Source organism: Rhincodon typus, chromosome 1, assembly GCF_021869965.1.
Source record: "Rhincodon typus isolate 14 chromosome 1, sRhiTyp1.1, whole genome shotgun sequence".
NCBI lineage: Eukaryota > Metazoa > Chordata > Chondrichthyes > Orectolobiformes > Rhincodontidae > Rhincodon > Rhincodon typus.
The window spans coordinates 149903652-149928784 of record NC_063332.1 but is presented as its reverse complement, the minus strand read 5'-3'; the positions used below and the strand labels follow the sequence as shown (position 1 = coordinate 149928784).

Here is a 25133-nt window from a genome sequence, read left to right as displayed (position 1 = left end):
AGGTAAGAACAAAGGGGACCCTATCGCTGTTGTGGTAGGGAAGAGAGGAGGTAAGACCTGAAGTGCAGGAGATGGGTCCGATCAAATAAGCGTCCTGTCAATCACAATGCTGGGGAATCCTCAATTAAGAAACAAGGTGGACATTTCAGAGGTCCTCTTGTCAAATTGACATCATTAGAAGACATGCGATGAAGATGGAGAAACTGGGAGAATAGAATAATGTCTTTTCAGGAAGCAGGGTGTGAGGATGTATAGGCAAGGTAACTGGGAGTCAGTGAGTTTGTAGTGGATATTGGATTTCCCCAGAAGTGGAAGCTGATATATTGAGGAAGGGAAGGGGGGTGGGGTCAGAGATGGACGAGGTGAAGATGAGAGCTTGGTGGAAATTAGAAGCAAAATTGATAAACCTTTCCAATTCTGGAGGGGAGAGGGAAATAGCACAGATGATGTCATCGAAGTACCAGAGAAAGTGTTGTGGGTGGAGGCCTAAATAGGACTAGAAAAAGGAATGCTGGAAGAATAGCACCTTGTTTTTCACTTGAGAACCCTGCAGCGTTCTGGACTTAATATCATGTTCAACAATTTTAGGGCTTGAGGACCTTTCCCTCACCCCCACGTACCAGGCCTTGTCATCACATGGGCTGCTATCAGACACAACCCCATTGTCAGCTACTAATAGTCCCCATTAGCAGCTATTCATTCCCCAGACTGACCCTTAACCATTCTTTGTCTGCCCAACTGTTTTTCTCTCTCTTTGGGCTCTATTTCTATCTGTCATTTACTCTCCTTCCCCTCACCCCATCTTCTGTGTAAGAGCCATCCTTTTCCTAGCTACCATCACTTCTGTAGATGGGTCACTGGCCCCGAAATGATCACTCTGATTTCTCTCCACAGATGCTACCAGACCTGCTGAGATTTTCCAGCAATTTCAGGTTTTGTTTCAGGTTTCCAGCATCTGCAGTTCTTTCAGTTTTTTTTCCACACAAGTCCTCAGTGAATTCTTGTAAGCAGGCAGTCATGTTAAAAGCAAGTGCAGCTGTCACTTTGACAGCCACAAGAATAATACAGCCACTCATCCCTTCAGATCACAAGTCCTGTTAGACTAGATGACAGCTCTGTTATGGTGTCTTGGTACATCCTGATTTCGTGTCACTATTGCTTTCCCTCATTTGGATGAAATCACAGTTACACCTATAAATCCTTGCCTTCCAGAACCACCTCCAAGCCTGAGGGGACCTTCTTTTGTGGCCTTTTCTTCATGTGGAGGCTGTTTGGCAGCTGTTGGAAGTTGCTGCTGGTCCTGGGTTTACTGATGTCTTTGTGCTTTCTTAGTTTCTCCATGCCTTCATTGAGCAGTGGCCACGGTGATAATAGTCTGTGCTGTGTCTTGATCCAATGGGAACAATTCCAATACCAGAAATAAAACAACTCCTTAGTAATGAGACTAGTCAGTAGTTGTAACAGAAACAAATGAGAGTTCACTGTAGGCTTTGAGATAGTAGGACATACAGGCCACCAACAAGGAGGGCCATGAATGCCTCTACATTGCCTCAGCATATTAAGCCTTATTAATATATATGAAGCATGAGCTACATATATAGTAAGAGATTATGTGTGGTAGGATTACTGAAACCTTGACCCCAACCCTACTACCTAACACCACCTAAGGAACATGATATTTCATACAAGCTTGTTCAGATACACCTACGGTTCCATATGAGAGGAAAGCAGCTTCCATGCCGATGTGCAACCCATGAGATCATGGAATGTATTTGTGAAATGCTGACTATGAGAGACAGGTCATCTGTGATCACTTCTGATTCATTGAGCATACTAGCATTAATTTGTAATAATGACATAATCAGGATTCATTGCAACCTGCATTTCTAATTATATTGTTTGGTCAGCGCATGAGATGCAGATGCAGAATTTTATGCTTGCAGATGTGTTTATTCTTGAATCTGTGAGCACCTGATTTATGCAATTGCCCTTTGAAGGACCTTGCATCACTCTCAAGTGAACTGTATACCCATAGTAAAAAAAATAAATTTACGCTGGCCACTCAGGGTCTGATGACAGCCATTTCTCACGTTTGTGGCACAGCTGTCAAGATGGAAGGCTTTCTAGATTGTGCTTGAGAGAGAGTTGTAGCTTGCAAGGAACTGGTACCCCCTCCCACCAAACTTCATGTTCCATTCTGCATTGCAGTCACAGTCAACCCCACAAGCTTTGAGACTCCTCATATTCCCAGCCAACTGTCTTATTTAATTCTTCATCTTCCCAATTTGCCCAGAGTTCCTATAAACATCTATTGCATGCCTAACATCATTATCCACTACCACCCCCCACCCCCCATCGTGGTGTCAATCGAAAATGTCCCTCCCCATGCTACACCATTTTCTCCTGTACAGTATTGGCTGCCATTTTCTAACTAATGTTGCCACCCTTCACAATGATTATTCCTTCTGTATTCCAGCAAGCTGGCTCCAATCCTCACATTTCAGTTCCCCAGTTTCTTCAACACAGCTGCTGGACAGCATTTTGACATTTTCTTCTCAAATTCCCACGATTGATCATGTCCCTTAACCCCTGGATAGGCTTGAGAGGACACCCTCACTGAGAATGGACTGGACTTCTGACCGATTTCTGTGTGGCTCCACAATGTAACTATAATCAACTAACTCATTGCACTTGATGTGCAGGACTAATTGTGGTCCAATTCCCTGACTCTCAGAACCATGAATCCCTGGTCCCTGATCACAACAAGTGACCAACTAATCATGACCAACCCCCTGGACTGAGAATGAATGATGCCCTTGATTTCTGTGTGGTGGCACCCTCCTGATGACCATAAACCCCCTTGACTGGGCTAAGGACTATTTCACTTAGATGTACAGACATGGACATTCGTTCAAAGAAAATGCAGTGTGTTTGCTGTGTGAGCTGCCAGCACATACTGTAAGTGTGACATTGATGTAATATAGTGCCATACGCCAACAGTTCTGTGCCCTAGTCTGTTCAGTGCTGGCAAGCAAAACAAACTGCCTGGATTTCTGTCTGCACTAGCAGGCGACGCAATTTAGGACTACCATGAGCCTGTAAGTTCTGAATGAAGCAGCATTATTTAAAAGGCATGGAAGGAAGAGAGGCTGTGAGCAACCAAAAGGACACAAAGTTGGAGTGTTTCCTTTCCTAGTCCTCCACCTGAGAACAAAGTTTAAAGTTAAAAAGGACAGTGATATTGTTAACCATAGAGACACGCAGTTGAATATCACAACCAAATTAGCCAGTATTCTCCAGTCAACGAGAAGCAACAAATTTATTACAAATGAAACTTATTCAAACAAACATGCAGCAGTTATTAACAAATGAAGGTTCAGATATACAAAGATGCAGTCATTCCTCTGGGTCTGTGAGGGTTCCAGTCCTGAGAACCCTGGTGAATGCTGAAATTTGTTGGTGCGGAGCTTGTTAAAAATTGGCTAAAATTCATATGCGAGTTTTGCCTGATAATGTTGAATTTTTGTTGTTACTTATTTTTTGGTGTGGATAGATGAATTCATGATTCATGATTTTGTGGGTACAGAGGATTTACTGTAAATATAACCTATATTCTGACATCCTCAATTACCATGAGACAAATATTATAATAGACAAGCTATGGTTGAAAAACACACAACATATCAAATAGCAAATGCAATCAGTCAGTCCCCATGGATTTCTCAGCAATCTCCCTAGACACAGTGACATTGTGGAGGATCAAATCATCTTAAAACTTGGCAAAAGATTGAAATTCTTCACTTTCAAAAACTTAACTTCTGATCTTCCTCAAAAGCCATCTGTCATGGACTGCCTGAATGACTTTTCATGTTCTGGTGTAGAACTTCTATTATCTATCATAATGAATGGAATCTCTGGAAAGTTGTATATGGTTCAAAAGTAGTATCCAAAACGGAATATAAATACGCTGCAAGTAATGATAAAAGTTATATAGTTTTTTTCATCTAGACAAGGAAATGAATTGCATGTTTAGCAAAATGTACAATGGGGTGGTTTGTTGAGAAAATTTTCAATCCGAGAAACTTTCATTGATAATAGAAACATTACTTACAAAAGTTTCAATTTGTTTTGTATTATATAGGTAAGAAAGTATCTTGTATTGAAACCATTCTTTCCATCGTTATTGTCTCTCATAAATCATCAGTTGGCATACATGTCTTCACTGCAATGATATTTCATTGGTTATATTATTTTGAGGTCTGTCTTTTAGGTTTGGGACATTGAAGACCAAACATGCCTCATCACTGTGAAACCTAAAGATAGTCAGATTAATGGAGATTTGGCCACTTGCTATCATTCTCAGGAATTAAAGGCACTCTACATTGCAACTGATTCACTAGCACAGCTACTGCTCCAGAGCAGGTCAGCAGTGTAAAGCTTAAGTATGGACATTATTCATGGCATCAGTCACCTTCATATTAAATCAATCAGACATAAGAAACTGGAACAGATTTATCCACAACTTACTAGGAAGAGTGTAATAAAACTGACTGTTATTTGAGGCCTCTGAATAGAATATCTTTGTATGGTGTATAATATAAATTTTGGTGATATAGGGCAATTTTAAAAATAATTTTAGCAGAAAATATGGTGGACAGCATAATTGATTATTGTTTGAAGTAAAATTAGGACAGATAATGTTGATTAAATTTAATGAGTCTAATAATATTTTATCAGCAGAAAGGAACTGAATAAAGGTGTGTCTCACAAGAAACCCGTTCTGTGTTGTCAATACAATAAGCTAATGAGACAAGTCGTCACTTGCTGTGAAGGATCTGTAAGTAAGCAGACTGTTCAAACAAAAAGTATTTTTGTTGTGAATGTGATGGTGCAGCAGTACTTGTAATTATAAATAAGATAAAGAAAGAGCTTCTTGTTTTTCTTTAAATATTTATGACTAAAACCCAACCATGACTGTAACTGACTTTTATGTAATCTTCCTCCACTGGGAGTATTGCAAAGTTGGACTTATTGACTTTGACAGTGCTGCTGTTGTTTCTGCTACAATGATGTGGTTTGTCAGTGCGTGTACTGTAGGTCCCTCCTTCATAACTTTCCTACTTTTTGTTTGCCTGAATTGCTTGTTCTCACTTGATCCTGTGGTTTGATGGTCTAAGATTGACTAAGAACAGGATTAAAAATGAATCTTCTATTCCTTGCACCACAGATTTTACTTTGTACTAGATCACTTGCTTTCTCTTGAAAGCAATTTCTCTGATACCATTTGACTTTGAATTATATAGTTCTGATGAATAACACCATTGTTAAAATTTAATTAATTTTTGAATGAGGTTGGTGAGATACTTTCAGTTACACAATTGCAAACCACAAGAATAAACTCAGGTCCAACAGTAAGATTTCTTTAAAGGCTAACTCATCTTCCTGAAGAGAGGTGAGATGTCAGTGGCAAAAAAGAGCAAAAGAGGAGATTCAGGTGTTCCACACTGCACTGCTAACAACATTGTGCTGGCTAGGACCCGATCACACAAATTTGAGCTGGCACTCCAGTGCATAACTGAGGTGGTACTTCACTTTCAAATGTGTTATCCTTCCTATAAGACATTAGCTTTCTTTTTGCCCTTTCAGAAGCAAGAAAAAGAAACCACAGCCTGAATTTTACCAAAAACCATGTCAATTTCAGGGAGTTTCATGGAGAGTTTCTCTCCATGAGCTCTATGAAGCTTTTTCATGCGATTCTCCACTGCTCGCTTCATTAACTATGCACCGCACCTTTATGTCACTCTGCTTGTGCTGTGTGCGCTCAGCAATGGCAAAATTACTCACTACTGCCGGGACCTTCTGCAATTTCCAGCTCTATATTTAAAGCCCAACTATTCACCTAGTCAACTTCTGCCAGCCAAGATCTGCCCTTCAAAGTACACATAGTTGGACAGGAATGAGAAAGAAAAGTTTCTGAGGGCACATAACCTGATGACACTTCGTTGCAAATACAGATTTACATTTGTAAATATATTACAATTTGCATAATTCCTTGTCTAATTTACTATTACTGCAGCTAAAACAATCAAGCTTTACCCATCCTTAGCATCATACCTTCTTAGGACCCTGTTTAAGGGAGTGCTGTATTCTCCTCAATGCCTACTATAGCATTACATTTTCTCACTGTTCAATGCAAGAGCATCACATACTGAAAGCTGTGGCATGGTGATAATGTCACTAGACTGATAATCCATGGTCTCTAATGTTCTGGGGACATGACTGTGAATGTTACCATGGCAGATGGCAAAATTTGAATTCAATATTGCATGTTCAATGTTGAGTTCGGTAAAACTCCAGAATTAAAAAGCTAGTCTAATGGCAACTATATAACCACTGTCAATTGGTGTAAAAATTGAAAGATTCATTACTGTCCTTTAGAGAAGAAAATCTGTTATTCTTACTTGGTCTGGCCTAAATGTGACTCTAGACCTAGAGCTATGTTTTTGACTCCTAACTGCCCTCTGAAATGGCCTAGCAACCTGCTCAGTTCAAAGGAAACATTTAGCTGATTTACAAGAATTGTTCTATGAACAAGATACTTGTGAGGATAGATTGAAGAAGTTGGGACTGTTCCCTTCTGGAGACAAGAAGGTTGAGAGGAGATTTAGTAAGGGTTTACAAAATCATGAGTGTGCTGGATAGAGAAGATAGGGAGAAGCTGTTCCTGCTCAGAAAAGGTACAAGAACAAGATTGCACAGATTTTTAAGTGATGTGTGAAAGAAGAAAGTGTGATGTGAGAAAACAGAAACAGAAATTGCTGGAAAATCTCAGCAGGACTGGCAGCATCAGTGGAGAAAAGTCAGTGTTAATGTTTCAGGTCCAGTAACTGTCCAACTGTTTTTCTTTGTCTTTGGGCACTATCCCCACCTATTGTTTACTCTCCCCCCAACCCATCTTCTGTATAAAAACCATCCTTTTCCTACCTAATCAGTTCCGAAGAAGGTTCATTTGACCTGAAAAGTTAACTCTGATTTCTTTCCACAGATGCTGCCAGTCCTGCTGAGATGTTCCAGCAATTTCTGTTCTTGTTTCAGGTTTCCAGCATCTGCAGTTTTTTGGATTTTTGTGATGTGAGAAAGACCATTTTCACACAGTGAGTAGTGAGGAAATGGAATCACTGCCTGAAAATATGGTGGAGGCAGGTTCAGTTGGGGCATTCAAGAGGGCATTGGGTGTTTATTTGGATAGAAATAGTGTGCAAAAGTATGGTACAAAAGCAGGAGATTGACACTAAGTAATGATATGCATTTGAAGAGCCTGTAGGAGACATGATAGGCTGAAAGGCCTCCTTCTGCACTGAAATGGACACAGCCGGCAAGCCAACATCCCATAAGAGCATAAAAAAAGACTGAAAATATTCACCTTAATTCAGCAAAAGCAAAAAAACTCAAAGAAAAATTCATTTGCTTCTGGAAACAAATAAGGACAACTTGCCTTTCGAGCAACAACAAATTTACAGTGATTGAATGACACATCACCCTTTTGCTTCTGTTGGAACTAGGTGTCAGTTAAGTCTTGTCTGGCTTGTTGTGCCTAATGCTACACTGCTTGGTCATGTTGAAGGTATTCCTCTTGCTGAATTCCTCATCTTGCTACTCAGAAAATTGCTACTGATCTTTGAGCTCTTCAGCACCATCACATCCTCTTGGTGCCTGCTGCAGTTCTGCACAGAATAGCATGCAAGGATTATGCGGCATATTTTGTCTGGAGTATAGCGCAGGTCTACCCCAGATGGTTCAAGCATCGGAACCTAATGTTGAGGAAGCCAGTCACCTACTCCATTACAGCCCTGGTGGAAAAATGGACTGCATTGTATCTTTGACAACAAGGTGCAGGGCTGGATGAACACAGCAGGCCAAGCAGCATCATAGGAGCAGAGAGGCTGACGTTTCGGGCCTAGACCCTTCATCAGAAAAGGGGGAGGGGAAGGGGGTTTTGAAATAAATAGGGAGAGAGTGGGAGGCAGATAGAAGAGGGATAGAGGAGAGGATAGGTGGAGAGGAAACAAACAGGTCGAAGAGGCGGGGATGGGGCCAGGAAAGGTGAGTGTAGGTAGGGAGTTGGGAAGGGGATAGGTCAGTCCAGGGAGGACGGACAGGTCAAGGGGGCGGGATGAGGTTGGTAGGTAGGAAATGGGGGTGCGGCTTGAGGTGGGAGGAGGGGATAGGTGGGAGGAAGAACAGGTTAGGGAGGCGGGGACGAGCTGGGCTGATTGGTGACTGTTGTGCAAGATGGAGGCCTGGAGGATCAAGTGGCGAGCTGGAGCTGTCCACTCTGACTTTCATGTTGGGAATTGTTGCCATCTATTTTCCATCCAGCATGTTAGAGAATAAGAAATTGTATATCAATGAGGTGAGATTATGCATTAATGACATGCAAATGCATGCACATAGGTTTTTGACATTCCTTAGATTCTCATTTTGCCGTTCAAATGTAGTTGTAGAATATTACTTTTTCTTCTCAACATCAAGAATCTACTTTGTCTGTTTTGGATATATGACATGTCATTGCCCATGTCACTCAGGGGCTGGGAAGAACCCGTTCATATTAATATTTCAAAATGCATTGTGAGCTTTCACTGTTGTATAGCTATTTATTCCCCAATCAACATCATAGAAACTAATTATTTAGTCATTATCACATTGCCTGCATTCAGATTTGCTGGTGAGTTTCCTGCATCACAACCGTGACCACACTTCAAGAATACTTTAGTTGTAAAGCATTTGAGACATTCTTTAGTCATGGAAGCTGCTATATAAATGCAAGGCCTTTTTCTTTATATTTCAATGTGTAGTATTTTAGATTTATTAGCACATATTTTCATCTGCCATTATTCTTTATATTTTGGTATTATATCCCCATACTTTAATTTCCAAGTTGTCTTCCTTTCCTCTCCCAGTTTGGCACTACCTGAAATTTTGACGGTTTTGCATCAAGTTTCTGAATTCAAATCATTTATTTAAACTAGAGACTGGTGATTTCAATGCTGAAGCCAAAGGTGCCCCCATTATTTCTTCCGCATGTCCTGTACCCCACTCCAAATGTGACAGGTTCTCTGATGAGCATTGATGGTTCTCTATTCTTCAGTTAATTTATTTGTAATTAATAAAATTTACTGTGCATCCCTACAGATTCATATTTTAGAAATCCAGGTGCACCATTCTTGTAGTTCCCTTTTGTTGTTATTACGTTTGGGTTTAATTATAAGTTATAAAAATAGCACAAGGTAGAAATGTCAAGCCACACAATTGGATCTAGACTGATCCCCAAGGTCCCTGCTCCGGATCATCTGACCCGCTCTCTTCAAGGGGCAGCTTATACCCCCAACTATATATATAAAACATCCCTCCCCCTTTATTTCAGAAACTCCCATTAATGAACACATATACAACAACTGTAAATATTAGATAGGCATCGTGGCCAACTTATGTACATAGTCAGAACTATTTACAAAAGCATGAAAAATGTGGGAGAATGACCAGTTCGCCCATGAAGCTGTCCCCCTGTAGTCTGCATTGACACGATTAGTCTCTACGGGGATGGCGGTTTCTAGAAGACTGTCTCCTAGTCTCAGGATCCTTTCCTGGTGTAGTCTCCTGGCCTTCAGGAAGCTCCTACCATTCAGCAGCTGCATCTCTCTTTGACTGCCTTTGTCTTGTGATGCAGCTACTGTCTTTTCCCTGGGTATGACCAATCCTCGCTTGGAGACACATGACTCGTTTGACACCACAGGTTCCATCCAGACCGGCTCTTACTTTTAAGGGACTTCCTCCTGTTGGTGAGGTGCGATGACCAGCTGGTCTGCATGTTTCCTCCAGACCAGCTCCTCCCTGATCTACACTGTACGACAGTTGGTGATGGCCTTTTGAACCATCGTTGGAATCCATTTTTCCCTAGTTGTATAATTTTTGGCCAAGACGATCTCTCCTCTTTAGCATATCCTTGACTTCCCGCCTTCCTGACTACCTGTCCTTCTTGATTTCACTCTACCATGTATCCAGTCTCTTCTGGCTGCAGCAAGTCAAACATGGTTCTCAGCTGGCATGTTTATACTAAGAACGCCAGTGAGTACTAGGTCATTGTGTGTGGCGTATTGCAGTACATACTGAGGAGCTTGTTGATACACCATCTTAGTGAGCCTTCCCCTTATGAGGCTTCAAGGCTTGCTTCAGGGTTTGTACAAATTTCTGTGCCTAGCTGTTAGTTGCTGGTGATATGGAGCCGATCTTACCTGTTTGATTTGGTGACATTCCAGGTACCCTCGAACTCTTTTGCCACAAACTATGGACCATTGTCAGTCACTATTGTTGGGGGTTCCTGAACCTGGCAAGTATTTCATCCAGTCGTTCTATCGTTGCTTCTGCTGATACCAACTTCATAACTGCCATCTTGGGCCACTTGGAGTGGGCATCCACAACCACTACTGAAACCAACATGAATCCACTGCCATGGTGATGGAGGCTATTTCCATGGCTGGAGTGGCAATTGCGGCACCTTCCTTTCTAAGGCGCAAGATTTGCATGATCCCGCTTTCTCCTCCATCTGAGAGTTCACATTCAGCCACCAAAAGTAACTCCTGCCTATTTACTTCATTTGTATCTCACCAAGGTGGCCTTGGTGCACTTATTCTAGCACCTTTCCTCTTAATGGGGGAAGAATAACAGCTGTTATTCCCCACATTAAACACTCATCCAATACGGACAACTTCCACATCCCTGACAGGTAAGGATGTAATTCTGGGCAGTTACTGTGACTGGTCTCCCTCTCAGGACTATGTCCACAACTTGGCTCAAAGCTGGGTTGTTCTTGGTAGTGTTTCACACCTGATTTGCTGACACGGGTACCTTGCCTTCCTGGGAAAAGTTCATAATTTTCAGGTTGCAGTCAGAAACATCTGTGTCCCCTGGTAGTGGCAGCCGTGATGAAACATCTGCATTGCTGTCCTTCTCCGCATGGCAGTATCTGATTTCATCTGAGTAGGCTGATAGAACCAGTGCCCATCTCTGCAGGTGTGCTGCCACCATTGATGATATCCCCTGATGGAACTCCCTGAGGAGTTCTGAGTAAGGGTCACTGGACCCTAAGCATTAACTTTGATTTCTGTCCACAAATGCTACCAGACCTGCTGGGTCTTTCCAGCCATTTCTGTTTTTGTTTCTGATTTCCAGCATCCACAGTTCTTTCAGTTTTATTCTGTGGAAACTTGAACCAGGACCTGTTTATTATGTGTCTTTGTAGCTACACAGATGGACCTAGACTGACCTTCAAGCTCCCCCCCTGCAGATCACCTGACCCATTCTCTTAAAGGGGCAGTGCAACTACATACAGTTATCACTTACTCAGAGATGCTTGGTCATATAAAATCCTTCTATTCAGGAGATATGTTTATAACTTTTTATTAATTTATTATCAAATTTAATTACAATAATCAATTTTGTTTTGCCAAACAAAATACAGTGTTCCTGCTTTTGTTTGTCCCTCTTTTTGAACCTACGTACCAAATTAGCCTTTTTTCCAATCTATTGTACCTTGCCAGTATCTGAAAATTCCTTTATAATGATTGTTGGTGGTTCCATATTTTGTTCAGTATTGTGGATAAAATCATGAATCCCTGGAAATTTTTAGTTTGAGCCCTTTGCGCTTCTAGAAAATTAATATTTAATTTATATTGAAGTGGATAAGTTGTTTATCTTTAGACTGTGTGTTACACAGATTACCTTCCCTTGTTTTACTGAAAGAAGTAATTGATAAGAAGATTCGTTATCTTGTCTGTATTCTCAGTTTCAAGCTTATTTACACCTTTTTTGAATTTCATTTCTTTGATCTGTCACTACTGGAGGACTGATAGAAATTTTTGGTATTGCGCGGCTACTTTTTTCTCATTGTCTTTGGCCAATTTTAATGTGTTCATGCATTTTCTTAGAATCATCCCAGAAAATTTCTTAAAGGTAATTTTTCCACTTCTCTTTTAATTTGTTTATCAATCCATATAGGATTACACTGGCTTGTTTAAACTTATTGATTTTAGGAATCTTGTTTAGTATCTGACTCAATTGATAATTACAGCAGTGTGAACCACTTCCACAAAAACTACAGTTTACACGGCACCAACCCATTGTAAGCAGATTTAGACATTTTACGTTATTGCTTGTTGACTTTTAGCTACTGCTGTCAACTAACTAAGCAATGTTCTACTTGGAGAAATGTAACTGAACGACTGTTTCCTCAGCTGTAAGTGCCCTTATGTGCAGTCTGTGTTTATGATTAAACACAGATCATTTGAAACAGCTGCTTTTCTACTTTTAACTTACTGTTATGTCTCCCCACCTGTCTTGTTGCATCTTAAGTTGTGGAAGAAGTTTTCTGTGTACGCATTAGCATTTAATGTACGTTAAAGGCACTAAATGTTAAGTAGAGGGTGTGTTAGACACATAATGTTTAGTTATTGTACCAGCTGATAACTTATGGGACAGTGAGAAAATTGGCTTAAAATCTTTGGGAGCAGCCCTACTTTGCTTAATTAGATGTTTTCTTGTTGGCAAAACAACAGAAAAGAACTTTGTAACATAACTACGATGTAACATATATTTGTTTTATAAATTACCTTTATTGCATGATGAATAGATTGACCGGTGTTTAACGTTTAATAAATTCCTATGACTTAAATGTTTCTTTATTTGTTCAATAAGGATATTAAAGTGTGGGATCTGGACACTGGCCAACTTGTATTTGAATTCACCAGAGCTCGTGGAGATGCTGCTATAACTTGCATGACTTTTGACACGGATGAAGGAAGGTATGATATGATGGATCCAAATATTGCAGTGGTTGGCTTGCTTATGATGATATTGGCTATAATGCAATTACATTTGTAAGAAAAATCCCATTATATTGACTCACGTATGAAAGAACTGAATTGAGTAACACTTTGGCTATGGTGAGTTTTCAGAGATACATTTTTCTATGAAGAATAAAGGAAGGCAGTCAAAAATTCTAAAATGGGTAAAAGAACAGCAAGACTTATGTGAATGTGCACAATTCATTGAAAGTGGCAGTGCAAATTTAAAAAAAATGTTTAAAAGATATACCAGCTTCTGAGCTTTATAAATTGTGGCATAGATCCAGATTTTCTTCATGTCAGAGAGCCTGTCTAAAGTGGCAGAAGTGGCCTAAAAATTGCAAGACTCACCCAGATCACAACACTTAGCATTTCTGGCACAGTGGGAGTAGAGTTAGCTCAGGCTTCATCCAGGCATGGTTCCCAAATGTAGCTGGCTATATAAGTGATTAGCTGACTTATTTAAATCCCATTTTGGTAACCTTGCTGCTTGGAACTCTGAGTGCACCAGGTAGACCAGCTCATAATATATCTATTCTAAGTGCATTCCTTTTGCATAGCCCGAGTACTCCTTCGGAGATCCGGGTACTTTTTTTGTATAACTCATTTTTTTCCTGTGTACATGGATTTGTGGATACTATGTGAGTTGGCATAGTATGTGAAGGGGGAAGGTGGTGTGTGGGAGAAGGCAGTAAGTTGGTAAAGGGGTATGAAGGACCATGAGGAAGTAAGGACATAGAGGCTTTGAGAGGCTATTGGAGATGGGTGAAGGTATTAGGTGGCATGGGTTAGCCTGGATGGTCATATGGAGGTTGTGAGGGCTGGAGGAACGTTTTATATTTTATTCTTTTATTTTACTTAGGGTTAAGGCTAGCTCTAACCCTAACCCAGTACCGGAACTCTAAGACAAGCATTTCACCCAGTCTGCATCAGCAACTAACAGCCTCCTTAGCTCTTCACAAGTTACCTGGTGCAATTTATAATCCAGCTCACTCCCTCTGGAATGAAAATGGGGATAATAATGGCCATTTTTAAAGGTTGGGTTCGCAGAGCTAGGAATTCTGCTGCCTGTCTGCACCCAACTCAGGAACAAAACTTGGGACCATTGAATAAAAAAGCAAGAACATTATGAGGAATATTCATAAAATACCAGTTTAACCTCAGCTGGAACATTTGACCTCAACAGGAACACTGCACATTTTGAAGGATATGAAGGCATTTAAGATAGTGAATAAAATGTTTTAAAACAGTTGCTCCAGGCATGAGCAATTTCAGTTTTATGCATAATTGGAGAAGCTGGAGTTGTTTTTGTTAAGAGTGTAGAAGGTTCAGAGGTGATTTGACAGAGATATTCAAAATCATGAAGGGTCTAGATAAACTTGAAAGAGATATACTGTGTTGTCCCAGTCGAATTTGTGTCCCTCGTTGTCCACGTGTAGTGAGACAAGTGAGAATTGGTCCTGTCTCTTGGTGTCTAGTTGGTGTTCATGTCAGTTTTCTTCTGGTTTGGCCTATGTAGTGTTTCTCACAGTCCTGGCATGATATTTTGTATACTTCACCAGTTTTGCTGGTTTTGAGTCTGGGACCCTTTATGTTCGTCAGTAGCTCTCATAGGGTGGTTGTTGGTTTGTGGGCCACTCTGATACCTAGGGGTCTGAGTAGTGTTGTGGTCATCTCTGAAATGTCCTTGTGTAAGATAGAGTGATTAATGAGTCTGGTCGTGTTGTGTCTTTCTGTGGTGGTCTGTTTCAGAGGTAACAGAGGATTGTGGTTTTTAGGTAAAAACTGAAAGAACTGCAGATGCTGTAAATCAGGAACAAAAACAAAGTTGCTGGAAAAGCCCAGCAGATCTGGCAGCATCTATGAAGGAAAAAACAGAGTTAACGTTTCAGGTCCGGTGACCCTTCCTCAGAACTGATGGTGGCTGGGAAATCGTCAGTTTATATGCAGAAAATAGGGAAGTGGGTGGGGTAGGGAATAAACGATAGGATGGAGGCCAAAGAGAGAGAAAGACAGTTGGACAGACAAAGGAGTTACTAATGATCAGGCTGGGAGGGTGAATAGTTGTTAATGGGGACTGTTAGTGACTAACAACAGGGGGTGTGTAATGGCAGTCTATGTGGTAACAAGGCCTGGTGTGTGGAGTAGGGGGATGGGACATGGGAGAGTTTAGGCCCTAAAATTGTTGAACTCACTATTGAGTCCGGAGGGCTGTAGGGTCCCCAAGCGGAAAATGAGGTGCTGTTCCTCCAGTTTGCATTGGGCTTCGATGGAACACTGCAGCAAGCCAGAGACAGAGATGTTGGTCAGGGAGCAGGGTGGTGCATTAAAGTGGCAGGCAAAAGTAGTTCAGCGTCTTTTTTGCGAGCAGAAAGTAGATGTTCTGCAAAGCGGTTGCCAAGTCTATGCTTTGTTTCCCCAATATAGAGGAGACCACATTGTGAGCAGTGAATGCAGTAGACTAGATTCTGGGAAGTGCAGGTGAAGGAAGTGTGGACCAGGGTGTCCCGGAGGGAATGGTCCCTCTGGAAAGCAGACAAGGGAGGGGAGGGGAATATGTGTCTAGTGGTGGCATCTCACTGGAGGTGGCGGAAATGGCGTCTGATGATCTTCTGGATGTGGATGCTGGTGGGAAAGTAGGTAAGGATAAGGGGAACCCTATCGCTGTTGCGGGAGGGAAAAGAAGGGGTGAGGGTGGAAGTGCGGGAGATAAGTCGGACCTGGTTGAGGGCCCTGTCAACAACGGAGCTGGGGAATCCTCTGTTGAGGAAGAAGGTGGACATTTCGGAGGCTCCCTTGTCAAAGTTGGCCTCATCTGAACATATGCGACGGAGACGGAGGAACTGAGAGTGCTTTTTGGGTATCCATTCCTTTAGAAGACTCCGTATAGGTGCTCCTGTTGTGCTTTGCATAGTTCTGGGTTGCTGCAATGTATTGTGGCTCGTTTAAATAGTGTCCTGATGCAGCTCCGTTTGTGGGCATTGGGGTAGTTGCTAGGGTAATTGAGTATCTGGTCTGCATGTGTAGTCTTCCTATATACGCTAGTCTGGAGTTCCCCGTTGTTTTTGCGTTCTACCATTATGCCCAGGAAGGGTAGTCGGTTGTTGTTCTGTTCTTTCATGAATTTTATCCCAGTAAGGATGTTGTTTATGTGTTGGTGCATTTCTTCTAATTTTGTGCATTTAATAATCATGAAGATGTCATCAACAACATCAATAAGCACGTCACCATGAAACTATTAGATCTGTGCATCACAGCCTACTTCACCTTCAACAACGGCATTTACAAACAAATCAACAGAACACCAATGGGATCTTCAATACCAGGACTGATTGCAGATACAGTAATGCAAAGGTTAGAACAATGCGCTGGAATTGACACTAAAGAGCAATGGACTCACGGAAGAAGTACAATAGACCATCAGACAGACGATAGTCCCAACACTGAGCAAAAAAGGAAAGTGGAACACATTCAACACAGAAGAGAGGAAAGCCCTGGAAAGACTCAAGAAAGACAGAAACATTGTAATCTTACCAGCGGACAAAGGACGCATGACAGTAATCCTCAATAGAGGCCAATGTATCGAGAAAACTAACACACTAGTAGCAGATACCAACACCTACCAATAGATGGCGATAGACCCGACACTACAGTAGGGAACTGGATTACAACGACCCTGAAGAAATTACACAACTCAGGAAACATCAGCAAGACAGACTACCAAAAAATGAACCCAGAGGGATCCAACACACCCTGCTTCTATGGACTCCCCACGTGTACTCAAACTGAGGGTCCCACTCAGACCCATTGTCTCATTACCAGGCACACCAACATATAGACTTGCCAAGGAACTACAACAGAAATTTAAATGCTTAGTGGACACCACTACCCACTCCATCCACTCATCCCAAGAATTGCTTAACATCATCAAGGACACCAGGATAGAAGAGGATAAGATGATGATATCTGTCGATGTAACAGCACTATTTACATCCATAAACATTGACCTAGCCAAAGAAACAACTGCCACACCACTGGACGAATCAAGTAGGCAGACAACCGGGACACCAACAACATCATTAAGGACACCACCGTGAAGCTACTAGATTTGTGCCTCACAACTCACTTCATCTTCAACGACAGCATACACAAACAAATCAATGGAACACCAATGGGATCTCCAATATCAGGACTGATTGCAGAAGCAGTAATGCAAAGGTTAGAACGGATAGTGCTCCCCATTATACAACCCAAACTTTGGGTCTGATATGTCGATGACACCTTTGTGATTATTAAACGTACAAAACTAGAAGAAACCCGTTGACACATAAACAACATCCTTACTGGGATAAAATTCACAAAAGAAGAAGAGAACAACAGCCAACTACCCTTTCTGGACATAATGGTAGAACGCAAAAACAACAGGGAACTCCAGACTATATATAAAGACTACACATACGGACCAGATACTCAATTATTAGCAACCACCCCAATGCCACAAACGGAGCTGCACCAGGACACTATTTAAACGAGCCACATTACATTGCAGCAACCCGGAACTATGCAAAGCAGAATAGGCGCACCTATACGGAGTCTTCAAAAGGAAAGGATACCCAAAAAGCACAATCTGCCGTTACCTCCTACACAGACCACTACAGGAAGACGCATTAATCACCCTACTGTACATTAAGAATGTTTCAGACATAACCGCAAGACTACTCAGACCCCTAGGCATCAGAGTAGCCTACAAACCAATACCCACCCTACGACAGCTACTGACGAATGTAAAGGATCCCATACCCAACACCAGTGTAATATACAAAATACCATGCAAGGACTGTGAGAAACACTACATAGGCCAAACCAGAAGAAAACTGACAATACGGATACATGAACACCAACTAGCCACTAAGAGACACGACCAATTCTCACTTGTCTCACTACAGACGGACAACAAGAAATCCAAATTTGACTGGGACAACACATCTATAATCACACAAGCCAAATGGAGACATGCCAGGGAATTCCTGGAGGCCTGTATTCCAACCGGAACTCCATCAACAAACACGTTGAATCAGACCCTGTGTACACACTACTGCGAAACAAAACCGGAAGTAATACCATCCACCCCAGCAAACCAAGGCATATAAATAACAAGTGGGACAGAACACTGACACTTCGCCGGAGGTGTACTGACGATGTTACCTAGCAGGGTGATGAAACATTTGCAACCAAATCCACCAGCTCGGCAAGCATGTCTGCAACCTCATACGAATGTTTTTTATTGTAACTGGAGCATCTATAGACACCAAAAGTACAGGAGTACATTCCATCGCCTTCATGTTCTGTTAGTCTACATTTCCAATTCATCCAGCATGTGGGACATGACATCACTTCCTTTGATTAATATTCAGTTGTAATCTCTTAAAGGGACCTCACACTGGTTCCATATCCAGTTCTAAGAAAATGTCTTGAATGCTTAACCTTCAAACTGCTTTTGACAAATTGATTTGTCCTGTCCGTGTGAAGATGAATTTTGCATTTACAAACCCCCACTTCCTGTTAATAACCTGTTCAGCATAATAGTTGCTTCTCTGAAGAGTGGTTTCTTTCTCGTCATTTGTTATCATTACCTAGCTGTTTCTATTTACTGATATTTTGACCAAAGATCTTTTCTCATGCTAGCCTTTATAACTTTCTTTTTAAATTAGAGCTGCAAACCTTTTTTTCATTTTATCAGTCGTTTTATAATGTTAAGCACTTCAAATATTTAGTTCCCAACTTTCACCACTATATAGTCATGCCTTTGCAAAGGGTAATTGAGCAAACCAATTTATTCCAATTAGTGTGCCAATTAATTTGGCTCTCTTGTATTAAATTACTTCTGGGTTCTAGTGGTGCAGTAGTAGCATCTCTACCCCTGGTCAGAGACCTGAGTTCAAGTCCCACCTGCTCCAGAAGTGTGAAATAACATCTCTGGAAAGGTTGATTAGAAAAATAGGCTAAATTCTTTAAAAAAACCTTTTACTAAGGTTTTGAGTATTTTTCTTGACTTGATCTAATTCATTCAGGCACTATGTCTAATAAACTCCTTGTCCTACACTGTTTATCTTTATTGAAATAACTATGCTGCTCAATGACTTTGGGATGCAGGGTTTGCATCCAGCAGATGAGAGCCGGGAAGTGTTGCACACTGCCTCATTTGGGAAAGACCTGTCATATTATGTGTTAATTAGGCACTTAAGTGGCCAACGACATGGCTTCACAAGGATCAAGCGCCATGGGTGGAAATCCAGGCTCTTGAGAACTGTTGGCCACAGCCAATCTTGCTTTCATGTGAGGGAGGCCCCTTGTGTGTGGGGGAGGCCTACAGTGGAAGCAAGCAGGAGGGGGGGCATTCTGCATTGAGACCCAACTTTCTTTCTGTTTTTCTTGGGAGTGATGGGAAAGCTGGGGAAGATTGGGAGGCTGTAGTTAGGTTTAGGATTAGAACTAGGAGTGCGAGGGAAGCTGTTAGGATAAAATAAAGTATTATTTGTTATGTTTCACAGGCTACTTTATTTTACATTCGGGCAACACTATCTTTAGATTTCTGAAGAAGGTTCCAGACCCGAAACGTCAGCTTTCCTGCTCCTTTGATGCTGCTTGGCCTGCTGTGTTCATCCAGCTCCACACCTTGTTATCCCTCTCCCCACTATCTTTAGATGGCAGTTACACCCTGTAGCTTGAGAATGGCATTCATTTTCTTTCTGCTTTGCCCCACCTAGAGGTGGAATTCATAGGATACTCAGCCATGATCAAATTGACCCTCCTCCCTGCAGTCTTCGTTCTTGTCCCTGCAGGTAGCAGTTGCTTCATTTCTTCAAGGTTAAGGCTGATGTTCCTCCATCATTGCATCCTGTATTCCCATATCCACAAACTCACATTCACATCTTATTGTAATTTTCCTCAATTACTTTGATCAAATCTAAAATGTTGCCTAATGTAAGGGGTGTGACTACCTCTTGATCAAAGTATCCAAATAACTTTCACTCCGATGCTTGCATGGAGGTGAAGTCACTTATCCTTTTCGACTGGAGCGGAGGATATTATTTCTAAAAGTTGTATAAACCTCTGGGAATTGTCAAACTGTCAAAACAATTTCACAGCTGTCAAGAACTGTCAAAATGGGTTTATTTCTCAGTAGAGTGTATTTGGCAATGTAGAACTTTAAGTAATAGAATTTTATTTTGTCTCCTGTTCTTCTATATGTATGGACATAAGGTGAGTTTACATGGTAGGTGAAGGTGAGAGTGGTGGGTGGAACTACAGTTTGGCATTAAATTGGCTTGCGGAGGATGAGGGACAATGGTGGCTAGGTAGGAAACATAGGATAAGTTAGGGAGTATGACGAGACATGTAGGATATGCATGGGGAATAGAGTGGCATATGGAGTATGATAAGCATCTTGGTTGGGTAAATGGAGATGGGATTATGAACAATCACAGGAGATGGGTAGAGGACATTTGTTGGATGAGTTGCCATGAATGTGGCATGGGAAGTGTGTGGGGGTAAAGAGGATGTGAGGAATGTTTTATGTTTTATTCTTGTATTTTAATTTTTGGACGCAGAACTGAAGTCCTGAGGTGGCCTGCCTCCGAACCCTACAACCACTTCACGTCTTCCAGGCGGACCTGTCCCAATTTTAAGTCAGTGTACCCTTCCAGTCTAAAAACAGGGAGTGCAGGTGGTTATTTTTAAATGTCAGTTTCATGGAGCTGGGAATTCTCTCCTCTCTGCACACCAAATCCTGGACTGAAAAAAGCTTCTAATTGTCCTTTTCCTTTGACCTATTGAAATACATGAACCCAAATGTATAAGTGCAGAATCACGTTTTCAGAAAAATAATATTTTCTAGTTTCTGCATCTTATAAAATCTTAATATCAACTTAGCAACCAAAAATGTAATCTTCAAATAATTAGGCACAGATTTGTGAGGTGAGAAATAGACCTATGGAAGTGATGGAGTTATTGAATTCATTTGAATTGCTTGAACAAAGAACTCTCACATAGCTGGTGGCCACTCCCAATTTTTTAAATCTCAATGGTTCTATTAGCAAATTCTGCCTTGAGCATTATTGAAAGATAGGTCTTGCTTTTTCTAAGCTCCAAATATGCATGAATGCTCTGAAAATCCTCACCAAGTTCAGATTTAACTTTGACTACAAATGTCTTATTCTAACTTTCTTTTCTGGAACTTCAAACCTGCAGAACTCCAATGTTCTTTAGTCTGTCTTTCCTCCTGCATTTTAAATCTCTCACTGCTGTCATCTAATTCCTGCTTCCTGAACTCATCACCACACTACCCCCTTTCATTTCTACTCAAATTTAGTGATGTTTCATGCTATGAAATAAAATTACATGATTTATTATCCTCTGCCATGGCAGGTGAGAATTTGAGTATCAATAAACTACTATGCATCAGATTCCGAACATCCTGTGCAAAAACATCAGCTAACGGTGATTGCTAGCGGTCCTAGAGGTAAAGTATATAATCTGCAAAACTGCTATGGCTATTCATTACTATTTCCTGCAACTAATTATTTCAGATGTTGAAGTCTCCCTTTTTGATGCTTTGGGTCTTTACTGAAGCACTTAAATTATAAAAATTTATTTGCATTTTGCTGCTTGGACTGTAGAATGAATGTATTGGTTAGTAATTTCAAAAGATGCTTTATTCAACATTACCCTTTCTTCAATATCACTCAAGTGTTCCCTATTACATGTTAAATTTATTTGTCCATTTTTTTGTCATTTCATGATTCTTTTAAACCCCCAATTTCTTGGTTCATATATGACTTTTTTTTACTATGTAAGTCACAGTGCAATTCAGCCTTCAGGCTCAGAACATCTTTCCTAGCTAAAATATATGTTTTAAAAAATGGTTGCTTAAGCAGATATAATCTATGATCCCTTAAAACAATGCTATTTAATCATTAACTGAAAATATAATCCTGAAGAAAACAGGTTCAAGTATAATTTTGTTTACTAGCTGAAATTTTATTGTTAAAATAAAACCATCATGATGTTAATATTTTCTTATTAGCAGCCAAATTTTCTACATTTCTGAGGCTGATAGCTAAAATGTAACATTTCTTCTCTAATGCTTAACCCACAGTACCTCTCATCTTCTTAAACATAACTGATAGTAGAGAATATTGAGAAATTAGGAGGATTGGTTTAAACAGCCCTACATTCGGTCACAATCCACTTGGGAAAGTGCACTAATATCCAAGCTCCACTACTCCTGAGAAAATCAAATTACTCAAAGTCCCCAGTTTTCCTGTCTGATGAACTCAGGTTGACAGAAAACATTGACTAGGTTTCTTTACATAACTTGGAACTACTATTTATTACAAAGAAATTAGTTCTAACTACAGGGAAACAAAACTGTTTTTTATGAACATATATAACTGTTCTAGCTGAATCTCTACTCCACTTCCTAAATCATTACACACATAAAGATAGACAGAGTCAAACAAACAAACATGGATAAAAAAAGCAGCAGAAACAGTTCAACAGCACCAGTGCACAGGATTCAGTGCCTTTTGCTTCCCAAGTCCTTCTAATCTGTGAACTACTTCTTCATCCTGAGCTGTTTCAGTTTTTTTAATGCAGACTCAGGAAATTCGGCAACTAATTGTTTAGTCTGTCAGTCACCAGTTAGAGACACCATCTTAAAGTAAATGGCTGGAGAGAATAGCTATCTTCCAGGTTATGGTTATTACCAACAGAGAGAGAGAAAGCTACCCTTTTTTTGCTACAGCCTGGATACTTTTGCATCTGTATTGTTTGTGTAGTGATTGGAACCAGGTTGACTATGAGGTTGTTGATTGGCACAGGTACAACCCCAATCAGGAAAGCCCTGGCTGACCAATATAACCAGGAGAGTAGATCTCCTCAGTTCAGACAACTGACTCTGAGCTAGCTGGTCATAGCCAGTGAATTGTGTACAAGTAAATAAAGGGTGACTTGGTGACGGGATACTGGCTCTGTGCAGTTATTTCAGTGGTGACGGGAGAAAACAGGATGTACCTGAAGAACATTTGCTTGCTACAGTCATCTTGGAGTTGAGGTAAGCATTTCTGGCATCATGCTTTTATCTGGGAAGCTTGACTCATTTGATCCTGCTGTCATAGATTGGGCCCAGTATGTGGAAAGAATGCGATATTTTTTCCAGGCAAATGACATTGGGGTGGATGAAAAGCAACGAAAATCCTTCTGACTGTTTGCGGACTCGCAGCATTCTCAATTATAAGGGGCTTAACTTTCCCAGAGGCACCAGACGCTAAAACTTTCCAGGAGTTGACAGAGTTGGTCAAGCAATATCGTGACCTCAAACCTCCTCTGATTCTGAGATGCTATCGGTTTACTTTGGCTGTTAGAGAACTGGGGGAATCCATATTGGGATTTTTGACGAGGTTGAGAAGACTGGCAGAGGCAAGTGATTTTGAGTTAACACTGAATGAGATACTGAGAGACTGTTTGGTATGTCATATTAATGACATAACTGTGTAGAAGCACCATCTGGACTTCAAATAGGCACTACAACTGGTGTTGTCATTAGAAAATGCGGCAAGTGGAGCATGGGAGCTACATCCCAATGGAAGTGGACTCCCTCACCTGTCTGACTGAGTCTGGGGAACACCACTTGAGTGTAGGCAATTGCAGAGCCTCACTCAGGGCATATCCTGAATATAGGGACCCTAGGCCAGCCCACAACAGAACCCCACAACAAAACCGAACCTTGGCCAAGTGGCTGAAAAAGTTCTTGTAGTTGCTGTCAGTGTGTGGACACGAGACAGCAGAGGAGTCCTACAAGGCCTGACTTTAATAAGAAAACTCGTAGACCGGTACCCAGGAGAGTGCACACCCTGGAAAGTCCCCCTACATTTGGGTTGGAACAATTAAATTGCTTAGTGACATCCAAATCGGAACCAATTGAAATTAATGTTTGGTTAAATGGTCACCCATTTCGCATGGAGGTCAATACTGGTATCTGTGGTTGCAGAATTGGTCTTTAACAAGATTCACTCGGGACCCCAATCCTTATGTTTGCACAAGACCTCAGCCAGACCGACAACATAAGAGTGGGGAACCGTTGCAAATTCAAGGTACAACTTCAGTTCCGGTCTCCTATGAGAAACAGTTGTTGCACTTACCACTGACGGTAGTAAAAGGCTCATGCCCAAGACTGTTGGGGCAGAATTGGGTGAGAAAAATTCACCTCGATTGGCTCAACATTTATCAATTGGAAAATGGCAGCCTCAGTGACGTCCGAGTGAAATACCCAGGAGTATATCAGGAAGGGCTTGGGACTATCAAAGGGGCCAAAGCCACTTTACATGTTGACCAGGAAGCAATTCTGAGATTTTGCAAGGCCTGCCCAGTGCCATTTGCCTTGCAAGCAAAAGTAGAAGCAGAAATCAGAAGGCTGGAGAGCAAAGGGATCATCAAACCAGCGCAGTTTGCCAAATGGGCAGCACCGGCCAGTTCACCTTTGTGGGGATTTTAAACAAATGGTGTACTGCTTCTTGCATCTGGATAAATACCCAATCCCTTGCATAGAGGACTTGTACGCAAAGTTGGCAGGGGGGCTATCCTTTACAAAGCTGGACATGAACCACGCATACGTGCAATTGCAACTGGATGAGAAGTCCTAGAAGTACACCACAATTAATCCCTGCAAGGTTTTACATCAGTATACAAAACTGCCATTTGGGGTATCATCAGCCTGTGCCCTTTTCTAGCAGACCATGTAGAACATTTTACAAGGACTACTCCAGGTTGCTATTTATCTGGATGACATACTAATAACAGGGAAGACCAGTAAAGAGCATTTTGAGAACTTGGACATAGTGCTTAAACATTTCTCCCAGGCAGGCATACACCTTAGAAGGAAACAATGTGTGTTTCAGGCACCCAAGTGACCTACTTGGGTTACAGAGTGGACAAAACTGGGTTACGCCCATTGGAAAGGAAAGTGAGGGTAATGAAAGGAGCCTGGGCTCCCACGTCTGTACTGCGGCTTAGGTCTTTTCTTGGGTTAATGGATTATTACAGAAAATTCATACATAATCTGGCCTCCACCTTGGCACACTTATACCTCCTGTTGAAAAAGTGTCAGCCTTGGAAATGGTTGCGTAGCCAAGAAGTAGCCTTTAGGGAAGTGAAAAAGCAGCTATTGTCATCTAA

The 25133-nt window shown here is 41.2% G+C and overlaps 1 protein-coding gene across 1 annotated transcript; it reads left to right on the top strand.

Annotated features, from left to right (window-relative positions):
- Positions 1-2889: 2889 nt before the first annotated feature.
- On the top strand, positions 2890-21358 carry LOC109924608 (WD repeat-containing protein 49-like). The gene is made up of 5 exons (XM_048609632.1): positions 2890-2958; positions 4271-4422; positions 4741-4837; positions 12751-12857; positions 21327-21358. The coding sequence occupies exons 1-5, from the start codon at positions 2890-2892 to the stop codon at positions 21328-21330; spliced, it is 429 nt and encodes a 142-aa protein (XP_048465589.1). The 3' UTR covers positions 21331-21358.
- Positions 21359-25133: the final 3775 nt, after the last annotated feature.

Coding starts and splice junctions, on each gene's coding strand:
- LOC109924608 (XM_048609632.1), top strand. CDS start 2,890: ATGTACAGACATGGACATTCGTTCAAAGAAAATGCAGTGTGTTTGCTG. Junction 4,423..4,740: donor CAGCTACTGCTCCAGAGCAG/GTCAGCAGTGTA, acceptor TTTTATCAGCAG/AAAGGAACTGAATAAAGGTG. Junction 4,838..12,750: donor TCACTTGCTGTGAAGGATCT/GTAAGTAAGCAG, acceptor TTGTTCAATAAG/GATATTAAAGTGTGGGATCT.